At 44.5% G+C, this 18,811-nt stretch overlaps 1 protein-coding gene across 1 annotated transcript; it reads right to left on the bottom strand.

The window, feature by feature from the left end:
* Positions 1-3,821: 3,821 nt before the first annotated feature.
* Positions 3,822-18,298, bottom strand: LOC145353719 (sialic acid-binding Ig-like lectin 12). The gene is made up of 6 exons (XM_080204487.1): positions 18,259-18,298; positions 13,643-14,008; positions 7,844-8,206; positions 7,014-7,376; positions 4,982-5,275; positions 3,822-4,246 (listed from the first exon to the last, which is right to left on the bottom strand). Exons 1-6 carry the CDS (start codon positions 18,296-18,298, stop codon positions 3,822-3,824), a joined length of 1,851 nt encoding a protein of 616 aa, XP_080060613.1.
* Positions 18,299-18,811: the final 513 nt, after the last annotated feature.

The raw sequence follows: 18,811 nt of genomic DNA, 5'->3' as shown, positions 1-18,811 counted from the left end.
CCTGACAAGATCTCCACAATTAAAGCATTAACTCTAATATTTGAGGGTTCAAAATTCTTCTCAACTCTTGATGCCAAGCATGGTTACTGATCAGTCCATCTCGTAGAAACGTCCCACATTTAGAATATACCGTTTTCAACGGTTTATTTTGAGGCTGTCTTTTAACCAGGATATATTTCAAGCTCAGGTGAACCACATTATCTACCCTGTACCAAAATACATCTGTGTGCCCATGACATAGCTGGTGTGGGAAAAATGAAGCAAGAACATGACCACAATCTGTATTTATCTGCGTAAGGATGCATTAATGAAGAATTGGTGATCAGCAGTCTGAAATATAACATCAATGTACAGCAGGACAATTTCTTCAGTTCTATTCATTCCAGTGTTGACATAATCCCAATCCAAGCAAAAGAGAGGATATTAAAGACATGCTCAAGACATTCCCAATTTTGCTTAAAATATCATCTTTGCTAAGATAATTATTGAGAAACAATGTGTCTTTCCTGTCACATGAAGGCTACCGGTACCTCACTAGGCATCTACCAGAGAGTTATTGTTAAAGACAGCCCAGTCACCATACAGAAATATTTGTGGCCTGATATTCTTCAACATAATCACTCATGCATGGACTTAGAGTAGATATACAAGAGACTGTCAATTGACCAGGCATGAACAATGACATCGAGGTCATCATGAAGTGTGGGGGAGCATGTCAAGCGCCTATGTCAAGTCAGCACAAAAAAACCAGAGTATGCAGAAGGATCCTGCCCGTCATTGGTCCAAAATCCCTTCTGAACTCTTTCATGTCCATGGCACTGAATTCATTTTAATTGTTTCCTACTTTACCAACAACCCCATTATTCAACAATTGCACAATTCATCAAGAACAAGTGTCGTGGATTCTCTGGGTGGTATTTTCAGTTAATTTGGTGTATCTGGAGAGATTGTTTCAGAAAAGAGGACACAATTTATTAGTAAGGTGTTTCAGGATCTGCGTGAGAAGTGGACTATCGATCATACTACTACTTCTCCTTCTTAGCCTTCATATAATGACCTAGCTGAATTAATAATTTGCATGGTGATATCTAATTCTCAAATGTAGAAAAATCAATATCTTCATATTATAATCAACAAAAAAATGCTGGAAAATCTCAGCAGATCTGACAGCATTTGTGGAGAGAGAGTAGAGCCAACGTTTCGAGTCCGGATGACCCTTCATCAGTGCTGAGAGGAAAAAGAGTGAGCAGAGATTTGTACTATGAGGGTAGGGAGGGAGTAGGAACGTATGAATAGCAAAACAAAGGCACAGCTTGGTAAAGGACAGCCTGAAGCAGTTGGCTTGAAGAAGTGGGGGCGGTGGGGGGGGGGGGGTGGTGCGAGTGGAAAGGAGAACAGTAAAATGGGGAATTGATGAAGCAGTACCTTTGTTTTGCATTCTGATCACTTAATGGACACTTTTAACACTCCCTTAGCCTTCTGCATGCTCATTGGCATTCCCTTTGCCCAATTCCATCACCCCGCCCCACCCTCATAGTATAAATCTCTGCTCACTTTCTTTCTCTCAGCTCTGACAAAGGGTCATCCAGACTCGAAACGTTGGTTCCATGCTCTCTCCATAGATGCTGTCAGACCTGCTGAGATTTTCCACATTTTCTGTTTTTCTTTCAGATTCCAGCATTTGCATTATTTTGTTTTTATCTACATATTATAATGTTACGTCTGAGAACACCTTTAAGTGCAACGATTCCACCACTGGTAGACAGGTGTGTACAAATTTACTGGTCGTTGCCAATACTAATATTATTCTACTGTTTCAGAAGCTAGAGAACAGTTTTTGAAACTGTAAGAGAAGATGAACAATGTGCACAATAAAAATGTAGGTATAGAATTGCCAGGCTTTACAGATCACGTCCAGGGTCACACAGAAGGTTTGAGGCAAAGTCGAGATGTCAACGATTTGTTCAGATCCAAGATCCTCAAAAATCATTACAAGCAAAAGCACAATGGGGAGGACCAATCAGATCCATTCCTGTTCCTCACCACTGTGGAATTCTATTACATCCAGGGTGAGATCTCAAATGCACTCAGGAAGAATATCCAGGTGCGACAGGATGTAGTGATGAATGTTGTGCTGGTATAGACAACAATCATTCATTGAGGACTGTGCTGACATGTTGTGGGCTCATTTGTGAGGACTGATATCCAAGAATGAGGATCTCCAGATCACTGCGCGTGATTAAAGAATTCCCCAAACAAGATTCCCATTGCAAAACCTGGGTGACCAAAGGTTTACTTTTACAGTTTAGAGTCTCATAGATTCATTATTTATATGAACTGCAATGGTGGCTAAACATGAATGTGTATTAATAATCTTTGAAAAGAAAGGGGAAATTTGCCTTTAAGGGATATCAGCACAAAACCACTGAAATATGTCATCTGACCCAATCTTATTTGAACTTTTGATTTGAACAGAACACACACACACACACACACACACACACACTGTCACACTTCTAACGCAGTCACACAGTCACACATACTCACTCAGTCACACACACACACACACACACACACACAGTCACATATATACACCCACACACACACAGTCACACCCACATACTCACACACACTCACTCTCTTTCACACACACACACACAAACACACACACTCTCACACTTCTAACACAGTCACACACACTCACACTCTCACACAGTCACACACATTCACACAGTCACACACAGACTCACACACATACACACACACCCCTCTGTCAGCTTCAGGCTTTACCACGATGTATAACTGTCCTTATGCGCATTGTGTGAAGAATGAATCCACACATGGCTACCCAATCATCTACAAGTGAGAGGTGCCTCGGGCCTTGCTCAGTAAATAAGCCGAAGATATTTCTTCTTGCCCCCATGTCTTCCTGCCATCTCCCACTCTGCCTTGGCCTTACTCTCCCCCGTTATCGCTGCAATTTTTCCCATTCAAATATGTGTCCAGTTGCTCCTGTTGAAAGTTCCTATTGAATCTGCTTCCACCAATCTTTCAGGCAGCATCTTCTGGATCACAACTTATTAATCTTCACCTGGATATAGGATAATGAAAGACACACCCTGAATCATAAGGGACAAAGAAACCATTTGTGGGAGGGGACCGATGCTGCTTAATCCAAGAGACAGAATTACTGACTTAAGGAAAGATTGCAGTAAATATTTAGAAAAATATCAAGTTAAATGTTCTCACTTACTTCCTTGTAAACATGCAGACAAAAATTCCAGGCAGGAAAATGCCTAACATGATTCCAACTGTGAGTAATCCTGCTGTCCATTTACTAGAGTTTCTCTCTGTAGAAACAGATATTAATTACTGTATTACAGTTTTAGGAAGATTCTCCGATGTATCTCAAGAAGCGATACACTCACTCAATTTTTAAATACGCATTCTCGGGCAATATCAACATTTATTCTCGATTTATTCCCCTGGAGAAGATGGAGGGGTGGCGGGGAGAGGGGAGAGATTCTTCCTTCTGAACCACTGGTTTGACACAAACTGAGAGACCAGTTCAGAGGGCAGCTAAGAATTAACCACATTGGTGTTTGAGGCTGGAGTCAACTATTCACCCTCAGACCCATTAAAATTGCCAGGTTTCCTTCCCAAAGAGTTATTGGTGACCCACCTTGTATGTGTAATCTCTATATATAGATCAACCAAATTCAATGATATAATGGATTTTCAGATCACTATGATACTGTTGTTTGAGATCTTGCTGTGCATAATTTGATGGCCATGTTTCCATATTATAACATGATAATGATTCAAATGTATTTCATGGCGATAAAGTGTTTCAGGATGATCTCATCGCCATATGAATACAACTTCTCCTTTCCAATGTAAAATTTATGCAAAAAATATTGAGTGTGCATATATGTGAGAGAGATGTTGAAGTCTGTACACTCACGTTCCAAAGCGATGGTGATGGACCCTTCCACTGCTCCATGTTCATTCTCTGCCACACACTGATAGTCTCCAGTGGCCCTGGATGTAACGCGAGGAATCACCAACCACAGCTCATTGTTGGATCTTGTTCTGTTCATTGTGACATTAAGATGTCTCCAGGTCAGGTTAGAAGCTGGGAAGCTCTCGACAGAGCAGATTATCACTGTCAAATTCCCCTCAGTTATATTGATCCATGAAGCATCAAACGTATCAAAATAAGTCATTGAAAGGTTCTGTGGTGCATCTAAAAACAAAGATAAGTTAACTTACATGGACTGTGAACTCCCCACTTATCTGACGAAGGAGCAGCGCTCCGAAAGCCACTGGCGTTTGCTACCAAACAAACCTGTTGGACTTTATTCTGGCGTTGTGAGACTTCTTACTGTCTTTACCCCAGTCCAATGCCACATAATGACTAGAATTGTTACACTGCCAGAGAGTCAGAACTGAGGGAGTGCCGTACTGTCAAAGGGTCAGTACTGAAGAAGTGCCACACTGTCAGAGGGTCGGTACTGAAGAAGTGCTTTACTGTCAGAGAGTCAGTACTGAGGGAGTGCTTTACTGTTGGTGGGTCAATCCTGAGGGAGTGCTTTACTGTTAGAGGGTCAGTGCTGAGGGAGTGCTGCACTACCAAAGGGTCAGTATTGAGGGGGTACTCCTCTGTCAGAGGGTCAGTTCTGAGGAGTTGCTACACTGTCAGAGGGTCAGTACTGAGGGAATGCCACACTGTTAGAGGGTCAGTACTGAGGGAGTGCTGCACTGTCAGAGGTGTCATCTTTCATATGACATTCAAAACCTTGCCCGTCTCCCCTCTGAGGTGGATATAACTTGTCCCAAGACATGATATGATGGAGTGCTCTCACACTGTTGCTATTGAAAGACAGACACGCCAGCCCAAACCACAGTGCTGTTAGTGGGATCTCACTGTCAGAATGGAAACTATTACATTTCATGTAGAATGAATTATATCTGTACTTACATTGCACAGTCAGTACAAGGATCCGCTCTGATGAAACAGATGGATATCTCACTCTACAGGTGAGATTTTGTCCGTGGTGTTTGAGTGATGGGATTAGGGTCAGAACGGAAGTGTAGGTCAGAGTGATACCAAGCTGAGTTACAGTGTTTGAGACTGATCCAGTTACGTCAGTGGGAGTGTCCCAGGTTAAGACAGGTGCTGTTCCATTGCATGTTGTGTTGAAGGTGCAGATTATGTTCACACACTTTCCTGCAATAATTTCAGCAGGGAATATTGTGGGTTTATCTGTGAAATATAACATGAAGCATCAGTTCAAATAGAAATCACAGTCCCACAAGAGAAAGCACTGTTACAAGGATGAAATCAGAACTGAGATTACAATGATCATTAAAGAATTTCCTATTTTTAGGCTTGTTGAACCTCTGTCAGGCAGCTTAATACACTTTCACACAGTGACCCTTGGGTAAAGGTGGAGGAACAGCTTACAGCTCATGGAGAATAGGTTCATCACTTTGTTCAAAATTAAATCCTGTTTGCAATAGGGCAGAAACAATTTGAAATTATCTCTGAACCAACAGCTAAAACTGAAGAAGAATTCTATTGGAGTGGAAATGGTAATTCTCTTTCCCTCTACGCAGATGCTGCCAGCCCTGCTGAGGTTTTCCAGCATTTTCTGTTTTTATTTCAAGTATCCTGCATTTGCAGTAATTTGTTTTTATTGGAATCAGATACGGTCATAAAAAAATAGGAACAGCAGTGGGCTGCTTGGCCCCTGGAGCCTGTGCTGCCATTCGATAGGATCAGCGCTGATCCAACATTCCTCACATCTACTTTCCTGTCCTTTCCCTGTAACCCTTGATTTCTTTATTGATTAAAAATCTATCTCATCCTTAAGTATACACAAGGGCTCTGCCTCCACAGCTCTCTGTGGCAGTGAGTTCCAACAACTCACTAACCTCTGAGAGAAGAAACTCATCCTCATCTCAATCTTAAATTGGTGCCCCGAAATTCTGAGACTCCACCCTGTGATCCTAGACTCTGCGTGAGGCGAAATATCCTCTCAACATTTACCCTGTAAAAAACCTTAAGAATCCTAAATGTTTCAATGAGATCGCCTCTCATTCTTCTAAATTCCAATGAATGGAGTCCCAACCTATTTAAACTTTCCTCATAAGACAATCCCTCCATACCAGGGATCATCCCCATGAACCTTCTCCAAACTGCCTTCAATGAAATATATCTTTCCTGAAATAAGAGGAGTAGAACTGCTCCCGCTCCTCCAGATGTGGTCTCACCAGTACCTTCCACAGGCACAGCAAGACTTCCTTATTGTTAAATTCTGTTTCGTGCACAAGTACCCTCAAGTCCCTTTGTGTTCCAGCTTTCTGCAGTTTTTCCTCTATTTAAATAATGCTCATTTCTTTTGTTCTCCCTTCCAAAATGAACAGCTTCACATTTTCCCACATTATACTCCATTTGCCAACTTTCTGCCAGGTAGTTAATCTATCAACATCTCTTTGTGAACTGTTTGTATCTCTCTTGCTCAGGTTATTAATCAGGTTATTGATCACATTGCTGGCTGTGGAAGCTTGCTGTGCAGAAATTACTCACTAATAAATCAAATCTGGAATTCAGCAGGGTCTCATTTACCATACAGTGTTCAGAATGTGAAATTCAGGAATTAGTTCATTGTTTGTGAATCAGTTTGGGATTCCTGAGGTGGTGACAGGCACAAGAGAAATGTGAGTCTTTCTTGTGTTGATATGTCAGACTATTAAACAGGTTGAGAGAGATCAATGGGATTGGATAACCTGCTAACATTGGACACAGTCAGTACATTTAATCATTGATGTTAAAGTGAGTATTAGAGGTTTATTTAGGACAGAACTGAAAGCTCGCAGCAGGTTATTGATAATCAGACAATGTGTTATAATAAGTTGTGTTTTGTGTTAATTTGTAAACGTCACAGCTTGTGCTATTTCCCACTGAGTATTGAATGTGAATTATTGAGTAATTACAACACAGCACTTACCAGAAACATGAAGCCAAGTTGTGGGTTGGTAGGTGTAACTGTTCTTGTTGTCAAATTCTACTCTGAAATAATAAGGTCCAGCATCTTCGCGTCTGATGTTGTTTATAGTCAGGGAACAGTCGCCATCTTTCAGGTCTCCAGACAGCCGGGTCCGATTGCGGAACCGTGGCATCTCGCCATTGTGATCCTTGGAGTGAAAGGCGATAAATGATGATGACTGTTTCTTATTAAACCAGATTCCGACTCGCGGCTGATTTCCCAGACATGATGGATAACTGTACTGACATGGAATCTGTACACACGAACCTTCCTGCGCTGTCACCTCTCGTGGAGTGTCGACTTTCCACTCCTGTGAAGGTTCAGCTGGGGAGAGAAGTATCAATATTTAACACTGGATGGTTTGTGGATGCCCTACACTTGATATCCACCCTCTCCGTCACTGGCACACGGTGGCTGCAGTGTGGACCACCTACAGGACGTAGAAAACTCACGAGTGTTACATCAACAGCACCTCCCTCCCCTGTTACCTCAGTCACCCATAAAGACAATATTTGATTATGGTGTGGAGGTCAATATGTACGGCTTTTAAACAGGATTAGAGAGATGGATGGGATTGGATAACCTGATAACATTTGATGGACGCAGTCAGTGCATTTAATCATTGATATTAAAGTGAGTGTTAGAGGTTACTTTAATTTTGAACTGGAAGCTATGACCAGGTTATTGATAATTGGACACTGTGCTATAGTAAGCTGTATTTTGTGTTAATATGTAAATATCACAGTTTGAGTGTTGACTGAATTATTGAGTAATTATAACACAGCACTTACCAGAAACGCGAAGCCTGGTTACAGGGTGATAACTATAGCTGGGACCATTGTCAAATTCGATTCTGAAATAATAAGGTCCTGTATCTTCCTGTCGGATGTTGGTAATAATCAGGGAACAGTCACCATCTTTCAGGTTTCCAGGCAGCCGGGTCCGATGGCGGAACCGTGGCATCTCGTGCCTGTGATCCTTGGAGTGAAAGGCTATTAACGATCTTCCCCTTTCCTCATTAAACCAGACTCCACCTCGGGAATGGGTTTGCAAATGTGATGGATAAGTGTAACGACATGGAATCTGAACACACGAACCTTCCTGTGCAGTCACATTTTGTGGGGTATCACCTTTCCACTCCTGTGATGGTTCAGCTGGGGAGAGAAACATCAATGTTTAACCTTGAATAGTTTAGAGATCCACTAGACACAAAATGCGCGGACGGGAGTGAATGTGGGGGATAGTCAATACTGAGAAGCTCTGCACGCAATCACTTTGGCAGGATGGATAGAAAAACAGAATATTATTGAAAATGAGAGGGACTGCGGAATGCAGTACAGAGGGATCTGAGTGCCCTTGTACATGAATCACAAACTGTTAGCAATCTCGTACAGCAATTGACAGAACAGTTGAACTTGCATGCAAAAAGAGGCTATTCGGCCCATCGAGTCTGCACCAAGCCTCAGAAAGAGCATTTTATTCAGGGCCACCATCTCACCTTATTTCAGTAAATCTGCACATTTATTATTGGCGAATCCATCTAACCTGCACATCTTTGGACACTTTGGGGGAGCTCCTGAATGAATACTTTGCGTCGGTATTCACGAAGGAGAGGGGTTCGGAATCGTGCGGTCTCTTGGAGGGAGCTGAGGATCAGTTGCAGGAAATATCTATTACGAGGGAGGAAGTGCTAGGGCTTTTAGGCAGCGTAAGGACGGATAAAGCTCCAGGGCCTGATGGTATTTATCCCAGGCTGCTTAGGGAGGTGAAAGATGAAATTGCTGGGCCTCTGGCGCAAATCTTTGTCTCCTCTTTGGACACAGGTGAGGTCCCAGAAGACTGGAGGGTAGCAAATGTGGTACCGCTGTTTAAAAAAGGTAGTAGGGATAACCCTGGAAATTATAGACCGGTGAGTTTGACATCAGTGGTAGGGAAATTAATGGAAAAAATACTTAGGGGTAGGATGTGTGAGCATTTGGAGCATTGCGATCTGATTAGGGATACGCAACATGGCTTTGTTAGAGGGAGGTCTTGCCTTACGAATCTGGTGGAATTCTTTGAGGAGGTGACAGAAACGGTTGACGATGGGAGAGCCGTTGATGTCATCTATATGGATTTCAGTAAGGCGTTTGACAAAGTCCCTCATGGTAGGCTGGTAGAAAAGGTTAAGGCGCATGGGATACGAGGTCAAGTAGCTCGGTGGATTGAGAACTGGCTGGGCAATAGGAGACAGAGGGTAGTTGTGGAGGGGACCTTTTCGGGCTGGAGGCCAGTGACCAGTGGTGTGCCGCAGTGCTCAGTACTGGGACCTCTCCTCTTTGTAGTATACATAAACGACTTGGAAGAGAGCGTAGGTGGTGTGATCAGCAAGTTTGCAGATGACACCAAGATGGCAGGGTTGGCGGGTACTGAAGTGGAATGTCAGGCGATACAACAGGATATAGATAGGTTGGTGCATTGGGCAGATAGGTGGCAGATGGAATTTAATCCTGACAAATGCGAGGTGATGCATTTTGGAAGGAATAATGCAGAGAGGAGCTATGTGATAAAAGGTAGACCGATTAGGAGAATAGAAATACAGAGGGACCTGGGAGTGCAGGTTCACAAATCCATGAAGGTTGCGACACAAGTGGAGAAGGTTGTTAGGAAGGCTTATGGAATGTTAGCCTTTAAGGGAAGGGGTATAGAGTATAAAAGCTGCCGTCTAATGCTTCAGTTGTATAGAACGTTGGTTAGACTGCATTTGGAGTACTGCATCCAGTTCTGGTCACCTTACTCCCGGAAGGACGTGGAGGCTCTGGAGAGGGTGCAGAGGAGGTTTACCAGGATGTTGCCTGGCATGGAGGGGCTGAGTTACGAGGAAAGGTTGGAGAAACTGGGACTTTTCTCCTTGGAAAGACAGAGATTGAGGGGGGACATGATAGAGGTATATAAGATACGGAAGGGAATAGATAGAGTCAATAAAGAGAGACTGCTCCCTAGACTGGGTACAAATATGAGAGGTCATGATTTAAGGGTGAGGGGGGAGAGGTATAATTTGGATGTGAGAGGAAGGTTCTTTACGCAGAGAGTTGTGGGTGTATGGAACGCGCTACCGAGTAGGGTGGTGGAGGCAGGAACGTTGGACTCGTTTAAAGTCCATTTAGACAGACACATGAGTGAAACGAGGATGGAGGGTTATAGTAGGGGCTATTAAATAAGGTCAGAACCTCGGGAGACACCGGAAATGCAGACTTGTAAGTTAACGTTTTTGTCTTTTTATTCCGCAGGTGGAGGTCCACCTCGTTGTCAAACGAGGGGCATGCACACGGTGGGTCGTGCGTGGGCTGCTCTTGGAGGTTCCGGGAGTGGCCTAGTACTTCGTGCCGGTGTGTGTGCTTGATCCTGGACCGGTAGACGGGCGCCGCAACAGCTCGGTGACTAGCACTGCTGGCTGTGCAGATACATGGATTTGGGCCTGTGTCTGTGGGAGTTTGCGCATTCTCCCTGTGGTTGCATGGGTTTCCTCCGGGCGCTCCGGTTTCCTCCCACACCCCAAAGATGTGCTCTTAGGCTGATTGGTTTACCAAATTGACACTATTCTCCCCTGAATCTGGCTCAGTAGGTGTTCCATTCGTAGACACGCAGGGTAGAATAGGTGTAGGGTGATGCGGCGGTGCGGGCTCGTTGGGCCGAAGGGCCTGTTTCCCATGCTGGGTTGTTCTTTGTTCTTTGTAAGGGGAAATCTGGCATTCTTAGGAAGCCTAATGGAATGTAAGCCTTTATTACCAGGAAAATGGAATATAAAAGTGGGAATATCTTGTTACAATTATATAGGACATTGGTGAAACCGCACCTGGAGTACTGTGCACAGCTTTGGTCTCCTTACTTAGAGAGAAATATACTTCCATTGGAAACAGTTCAGAGAAGGTTCACTAGGTTGGTTTTTACGCTGAGTGGGTTATCTTAAGAGGACAGGTTGAGCAGTTTGAGCAAGTACTCATTAGAGTTTAGAAGAATGAGACATGACCTTATTGAAACATGTAAGATCCTGAGGGGGCTCAAGAGGGTGAACGCTGAGAGGATGTTTCCCTCTCAGGGAGCACAGTTTCAAAGTAAGGGGGATCCCATTGAAGACAAATTTGAGGAGGAATTTCTTCTCTCAGATGGTCATTAGTCTGTGTAATTCTCTCCCCCAGAGAGCGATGGAAGCTGTGGGTCATTGAATAAATTCAAGGCTGAGTTTGACTGAGTTTTGATCAACAAGGGGGTCCAGGGTTATGGGAGGGCAGACAGGAAAATGGGCATTGAGACCACAACCGGATCAGCCATGAATGTTGGCGTAGCGCAAGGCTTTGAACTCCCAAGGCAAAAGTCCTCATTGCTAAATAGGTTCGGACAGGTTCAGGACAGGCCAGGGCCCCTGGATAGCCAACTCCACCTCTGGGGCATTATACAAACGAATGACATGCAGGTTAAAATATGGGCAACAGTGATTTGGATGACCTCAGGTTTGCAGAGGGGACAATGGGTGCTGGAATAGTCGATTGTGGAGGTCCTGAAAGCATGTATGAGAGTTTCAGCAACAGATGCCCCAAGGCGGAGTGAAGTTGGCTATGTTCCAGAGGTGGGAGTAGACGGTCTCGGTGATAGCACGGCCATAAGGTCGGAATCTCATCTCAGGATCAAATGGGAAAACAAGGTTGCAACCAGATTGGATTAATATCAGAGAGATTCCAGGGAGACGGATGGAGTCTGTCGCTAGGAAACGGAGTTTGGAACAGGAACTGTAAAGAATGGTTTTCATTGGAGGAGGAGTGTGCGGTCACCGTGTGAAAGGCTCAGACAGATGGAGAAGGACGAGGAGAGAAAGTTTCCCTTTGTCCCAGACACACAGAATGTCATCAGTGACTTTGATAAGAACTGTTTCGGTACTGTGACCGGGACAGCAAATTGCTGGAGGATTTCAAACATAGAGTTCCAGGAAAAGTGGGAACGGATTCAGGAGATGGAAACACATTCAACAACTTTGGAGATGGGAGAGAGGTTTGGAGACAGGACAGGAGTTTACATGGGTGGAAGAGTCAATGATTGTTATTGTGAAGAGGGTCATCGAAGGTTGATGCGAGAGAGAGAGGGATGACACGCGGAGAGAGAATGAACTGTTAACAATGTCGGCTAACTCGGAGACCAGGAGGGGAAGTTGTGCAATCAGCAGTTTGCTGGGAGTAGGGTTGAGGGAACAGGAGGTGGCTCTCATGGACAAGCTGTGTTCAAACACAAAGAGGGCAATTCTCCCACCTCGCTGCACTGATCTTTTAGTGCAGTGGGCCGGAAGATTCTAGCAGTGCCCGATTTTCAGGCTCCCTGCTGGGGACCCAGACCTGAGTGAATCTCCCAGCGCTGGATTTCCAATGTCGTTAGCTCTGTGCTGGAAATCGGTGCGGAGCTGATTAAATTATGCAGCACCTAATCTGCATGTAATTTAAATACCATTAGCGGACCCAGGACTGAATTCTCTGGGTGGGCTAGCATTCTCTCCCCAGCAACCCCCCACCCCCTCCCCGACCCCTCACCAGGAGTGATTCACTCCAGCAAGGTTTACAGTATCTGCCCAGTTGTGGTGAGCTGGTGACCCAGGCCCGCTGGAGTGAAGAGGGGCAATCGAGGTCCTGCCAGAGCGTTAAGCGCCAGGAGGGGGGCCCTGGGCATTGGAACCTTGGCAGTGCCAGTCTGGCCCTCCTGCCACTGCCCAAGGGGCAAAGTGCTAATGCCCTTGTCACTTTGGCACTGACAATCAGGCATGGGGCAGTGTCAAGCACGCAGAGCGTAATGGATCAGGGTCTGATGGGGGGTCCTCAGGGAGGACGATCGATGGGGCTGGAGATTCCTGCTGCCGCTCTGCAGTTGGGATCAGTGGGAAGGGAGGGAGGCCAATGATCATGGCTGGCATTCCGGTTTGGGGGAGGGAAGCCCCCTGTGGGGGTCCTGAGTGCGGGTTGGAGGCAGACAGGCACTGTGCAGGGTTTGGTTGGAGGCGGGGTGGGGGCAGTGGTTGGGACTGCCAAGGTAGAGGAGGGTGAGGTCAAGGCTGCCTGGATACAGGCGGGATACAAGCAATTGGGCCTGAGTGTTTGCATGGTGGGCATTGCAGGATCGCGGAGCTGGTCAGTGACCAGGAGGCCAGCAATCGGGAGGCCCATGGTCGGGAGGCCAGCGATTGGGAAATCAGCAGTCTGGAGGTTAGCAGTGCAAGGCCATACGCTAATCTCGGCACTGATATGCAGCCGGCTCTCCAGCGGGAATACGCCCTGCCCACTGAATGTTAATGTCATTCACGCCACTCTGCAGTGCACAGAGTGTGGGAGATTCATGTTTAAACTCCCAGTGTAAAAACCACTGTGATTTACTCCAGCTTTCACACAAATTCAACACTTAGAATTCTTTGGGGAAAATCGCTCCCAATAAGTTCATAGATCCAGAGCAGAAATCAATAAGTCATTAAAAATAGCACAAGACACAGGCACAAAAAGCAAATCAAACACTGGGATGTGTTATTTCCCATTGAGTGTGGACTGTGAACTGTTGAGCAATTATAACACAGCACTTACCAGAAACCTGAAGCCAGGTTACAGGGTAGAAGCTGTATCTATTCTTGTCAGCAAATTCTATTCTGAAATAATAAGGTCCAGTATCTTCCTTTCTGACATTGTTTATAATCAGGGAACAGTCGCCATCTTTCAGGTCTCCAGACAGTCGGGTCCGATCGTGGAATTGTGATGCCTCCTGATTGTGATCCTCAGAGTGAAAGGCGATAGATGATGATGACTGTTCCTTATTATTAAACCAGATTCCGACTCGCGGCTGGTTTGCCAAATATAATGGGTAACTATAATTACATCGAATCTGTACACACGAACCTTCCTGTGCTGTCACCTCACTTGGAGTGTAGCATTTCCACTCCTGTAACAGTCCAACTGGGGAGAGAAATATCAATATTTAACACTGGATCATAGACCCACCAGACTCAATAGTTATCCCCTCTGTCACTGGTGCACAGTGGCTGCATGTGGACATCTACAGGACGCACAAGGAACTCCCCATGGTTTCATAATGGATGGAAGAGAATCCTGGACACAGGAGTGGACCAGTTCACTCTACATTGCCTCATGGTCCTCAGGACCCTGTTTAATGAAGCCAATCTTCCACGCAACACAAAGTCAACAAGACACATCAATGGAGATGTATTTAGTGCTGATTAACAAGGCAGGACAATGGATTAGGAGCCCCCATAGCTCCCACCATTTTCACTATCATGAATCACTCATTAGCCTCACCTGTCTGGATCCTCAAAGTCTCAGACAGTGGTTCCAATTGATTGTAATTTGCCTTTAAGGGATTAGCAGCGTGACATCACTAGTGGGGAAGTGTTTCATGTGATCCAGTCTTAGTTCCACTTTGGCCTGTTAGCAGAACACAGCACACACAGATCTGCTGCAGGTGTCTTCAAGATTTCTATTCATGTACATCTGCCCTCATGTGCCTAGTCGAAATAATTGAACCGACAAAGGGTTAGGGTTTAGGGGAGGCAATGGCCTCATGGTATTTTCATCAGACTATTAACCCAGAAATTCAGCTCATGTTCTGGGGAGTCAGATTCAAATCTCCTGACAGCAGATGGTGGAATTTGAATTTGACACAGTGAATCTGGAATTAATAATCAATAGTTGACCATGAAACCATTGTCGATTGTCAAAAAACCCATCTAGTTCACTAATGTCCTTTAGGGAAGGAAATCTGCTATCCTTACCTGGTCTGGCCTACATGTGCCTTCAGAGCCACAGCAATGTGGTTGATTCTCAACTGCCCTTCAAGGGCAACAGGGATGGGCAGTAAATGGTGGCCAGCCAGCAACGCCCATGTCCCACAAATGAATAATAAAAAACATATTTATACAATCCCTAATGTGTGATTGGTGCTTTTATATCATTATTAAAACACAACATGATGTTCGGTGGTGGTCAAACATTCTGGCAGCAAGATTCAGTACAGGTACGACACGGTGAACAGCCTTCAGTCACGCTGCATAACATGAGACCACCCTTTGATCAGACACAACAGTCGCAGTGTTGGGGAATGTTGAAATCACAGCTGCTGACTGTACAGGAAATCTTTCAAGACAGAAATACAGACATGAAGTGATTGACAAACCAAAAGATGACAGTGATGTGCACAATGAGAGGAAGAGCATGGATCGATATTTCACTTTACACACGTATTCTGAAATGGCCCAACAATGAATTGCAGACCGTAATCCATAAAGATCTCTGAAATTAAAATATTCAGAGTGTGTGTGACAGCTGTACTCAGTGGTGTTATCGTCCCAACTGATGATACCACTGGATAAATCAGGTAGCAGAGTGGAAGCTGGCCTGATCAATCCTAACTTTTATCTTTTGTTCGATAGGGGAAGGAGGTGACTGAGCAGAGTCAGCTGATGAACTTTTAACAAGTGACCTACGCTGCCCTCTGGGGGAGAGAATTCCACAAACTGATGAGCCTCTGAGAGAAGAAATTCCTCCTCTTCTTCCCCTTCAGTGGGACACCCCTCATTCTGACACCAGCCTCTGAGGAGTTATTTCAGCCTCAGCATCCACTCTGTCAAAACCCTTCACAATTATGTTTCAATTCGATCACCTCTCCCTCTTCTAAACTCCAGTATCGACACAAACTGTTCAAAATGTTTTCATTAGGCAAACCCCTTCAAACTAGGTATCAATCTAGTGAACATTCTCCGAACTGCCTCCAATAGCAGAACACCCCTCCCTTCGTGAGGAGACAATAACTACTCCAGATGTGGTCTCAACAATGGCCTGTACAGTTGTAGCAAGACTTCCCTACTTTTATACTCTATCCCCCTTTCAATAAAGACTGATATTTCATTTACCTTCTTAATTCTTTGCTGTTTCAGCATGGTAACATTTTGAGATTCATGTATAGGTTCCCTCTGTGCGGCAGCATTCTGCAATCACTCCATACGTGTATAATATTCTTATTTCAACACTTCCAACCAACGTGGACAGCCTCACATTTTGCCTCCTTATATTCCATCCTACAAATATTTTGCTGACTGACTGAAATGATTTTTATCCCTGTGCAGCTTCTTTGTGTCTTCCTCACAGCTTTTTGTCCTGCCTAGTTCCCTGACGTTCTGTGTCCTGTTAGTTACACAATCTTCTATCCATTTTCATACATCATCCCCAACACTATCAAATTTTATTTTGTACAGGAAACTTTTATGTGGCACTTTACTGAATGCCTTTTGGAAATCCCAATACACCACATCTACTCGTTCCCCTTTCTCCATCTTGCTTGTACATCCTCAAATAATTCTGTTCAACCTTTCAAACATGATATTCCTTTTCATAAGCACATGCCGACTCTGATTTCTGATTAAAATGTGAATACAGAATTGTCAAGTTTACAGTTGGAACAACAAGTTGACATTCAGGATCCCACAGAAGGTTAGCAGCAAGCAGTCGAGGTGACAAGGATCTTTTCTGAACCAGGGTCCTTTGAAGTCATCCCAGACAAGGGCAAAGAGGCATAACTGAGGATAAATCAGATCTATTCCAGCTCCTCTCCCACTGTACAGTCCAAGTTCATCCAGGACAATGAAACCAGGAATAACATGGAAGAATGACGATCCCACAGATCAGTGTGAACAATTAAAGAAGTTCCAGACACAGTCGCCATGACAAGGTGTGGGCGTACCAACAGATTGTCTCAGTACTTTAGAGACTCAGAGATTCATTGGCGCTGTACACTTGTGTAATGGCAATGAAACATGAACATGATGGCCAGAACTCTCTTGTCCCCTGTCCTTCTGAAAGATCCATGACTTCAGCAAAAACCTGAAGACTTGCTGGTAAGTATCTTAAGTCATTGGATTGTAGGATGATTCAACACCGAAGGAGGCCATTCTGCCTATCATTCTTGTGCTAGCTCTTTGAAAGATCTATATAATTAGTCACCGTTCTCCTCCCTCTCTCTTTCGCCATATTCCTGCAAGTTTTTCCCCATTAGGTTTTGATCCAGTTGCCCCTGTTAAAAGTTCCTTTTGAATCTACTTCCTGCGCCCTTTCAGGCAGCGAGTCAATTGCCTCCTTCTGAGCTGCAAAGTTCAGATTTCCAGTGAAATTTAAACTTTGCAGCAGATCAGAGACAACCATGAGAAATCATATTATTTCACACATTTATACACCAGCTGCTTTATCTTCTGTCTCTATTTCAGTTGTTTTGCACTCTAATGGATGTTTCTAGCATGTTGTGAATGGACAGGAAGTGTAACGCTGAGCAACCTGTTTATTCTAGAAGTTTCTGTGTTGTTTACATGGAACATTCTGATTAAAATCAGCAAAATACAGAAAGTTCAGGCCAAGCATAGTATAGACTTCTTCACCAGTTTTTACCCCTGATTCTTTACTCAGCCCTTTCACTCGCCAACCTATATCCAACAACAAGCTAAGATTCTCCTCCAGCCCCAATGACCATTTCTGTCTCTATAACCTCCTGCAGTCTACACAATCCTCCCTATCTCTGCTGCCTCCTCCAGCAGCTAAAACCGTCCCCATCACTATCATCCTCCAGCCTACACAACCCTACCTATCTCTGCTGCCTCCTCCAGCAGCTAAAACCGTCCCCATCACTAACATTCTCCAGTCTACACAATCCTCCCTATCTCTGCTGCTTCCTCCAGTCGCTACAACCCTCCTCATCACTAACATTCTCCAGTCTACACAATCCTCCCTGTCTCTGCTGCCTCCTCCAGCAGCTAAAGCCGTCCCCATCATGAACATCCTCCAGTCTACACAACCCTCCCTATCTCTGCTGCTTGCTCCCGTCGCTACAACCCTCCCCATCACTAACATTCTCCAGTCTATACAAACCTTCCTATCTCTGTAATATCCTCCAGTCTATACAACCCTCCCCATCACTAACATCCTCCAGTCTATACAACCCTCCAACATCTCTGCTGTTCTCCAACTCTGCTATCAGACAGGAAGTCAGTGTGTAACAGTGAGCACAGGGGTGATGGGTGAATGGGACTGGGTGTGAGTTTATACACTGGGTCACTGCTGAATTTCTTCCCAATCAGAACTCAATAAGAATGATCTTTTACAAAGACTATTAACCATAAATCTGTCCGAGCTGATGATGATATTACCTTGGAGAAGTGACAGGAGGAAATAAGATTTCCCGATCATTGTCCACTCCCAGATATTTCACCAGCTTCTCACTCTCAAACTCTGAAATAGAAAGGAGTTAATGAGACCTCACCTCTTGAGTGATCAGAACTACTTTTAGACAATGTCTTCACAGACTACCTGGATTCTGTGTGGGATGATAGGTGCTCTGTAGAGAGACACAAGGCTTTAAGAAAGAAAAGCTTCAGAGTATTTTCGTTTCTGTAGCACCTTCCACCACCTCAGGACATCTCAAAGCTCATGTCTCTGTGCTTCCCTCGATCTTAAACCAGAAAGATGTTCTGTACGACAGACTTGAGTCTCAGAACCAGATCTCAATAATCAGTAGAAATCTTTCAAAGGCATCAATCATTGGAATCTGTCTTTATAAAGTCACAACATCAACAAAGGACAATGTTGATCGTGGAAGTGAATTCCAATCATTCCATTACTTACGCAGGACCTGTCCGACTGCTCGTCTGGGGAATGACTGCTGACCCACTCTGCTTGGGCTGAATGTCCTCTTCCTGTGCT

This window comes from Carcharhinus amblyrhynchos, chromosome 16 (genome assembly GCF_965287045.1).
Source record: "Carcharhinus amblyrhynchos chromosome 16, sCarAmb.v2.hapA, whole genome shotgun sequence".
Lineage (NCBI taxonomy): Eukaryota > Metazoa > Chordata > Chondrichthyes > Carcharhiniformes > Carcharhinidae > Carcharhinus > Carcharhinus amblyrhynchos.
The sequence above is the reverse complement of the archived record's forward strand: the minus strand, read 5'-3'. Positions and strand labels throughout refer to the sequence as shown.

What these genes read in the sequence shown, in the direction of transcription:
- LOC145353719 (XM_080204487.1), bottom strand. Translation starts at nt 18,298, where the DNA reads ATGATCGGGAAATCTTATTTCCTCCTGTCACTTCTCCAAG. An exon ending in AACTTGGCTTCATGTTTCTG is followed by an intron (nt 5,276 to 7,013) that starts GTAAGTGCTGTG and finishes GCTTCATGTTAT; the next exon opens with ATTTCACAGATAAACCCACA. An exon ending in CCTTGTACTGACTGTGCAAT is followed by an intron (nt 4,247 to 4,981) that starts GTAAGTACAGAT and finishes CTTTGTTTTTAG; the next exon opens with ATGCACCACAGAACCTTTCA.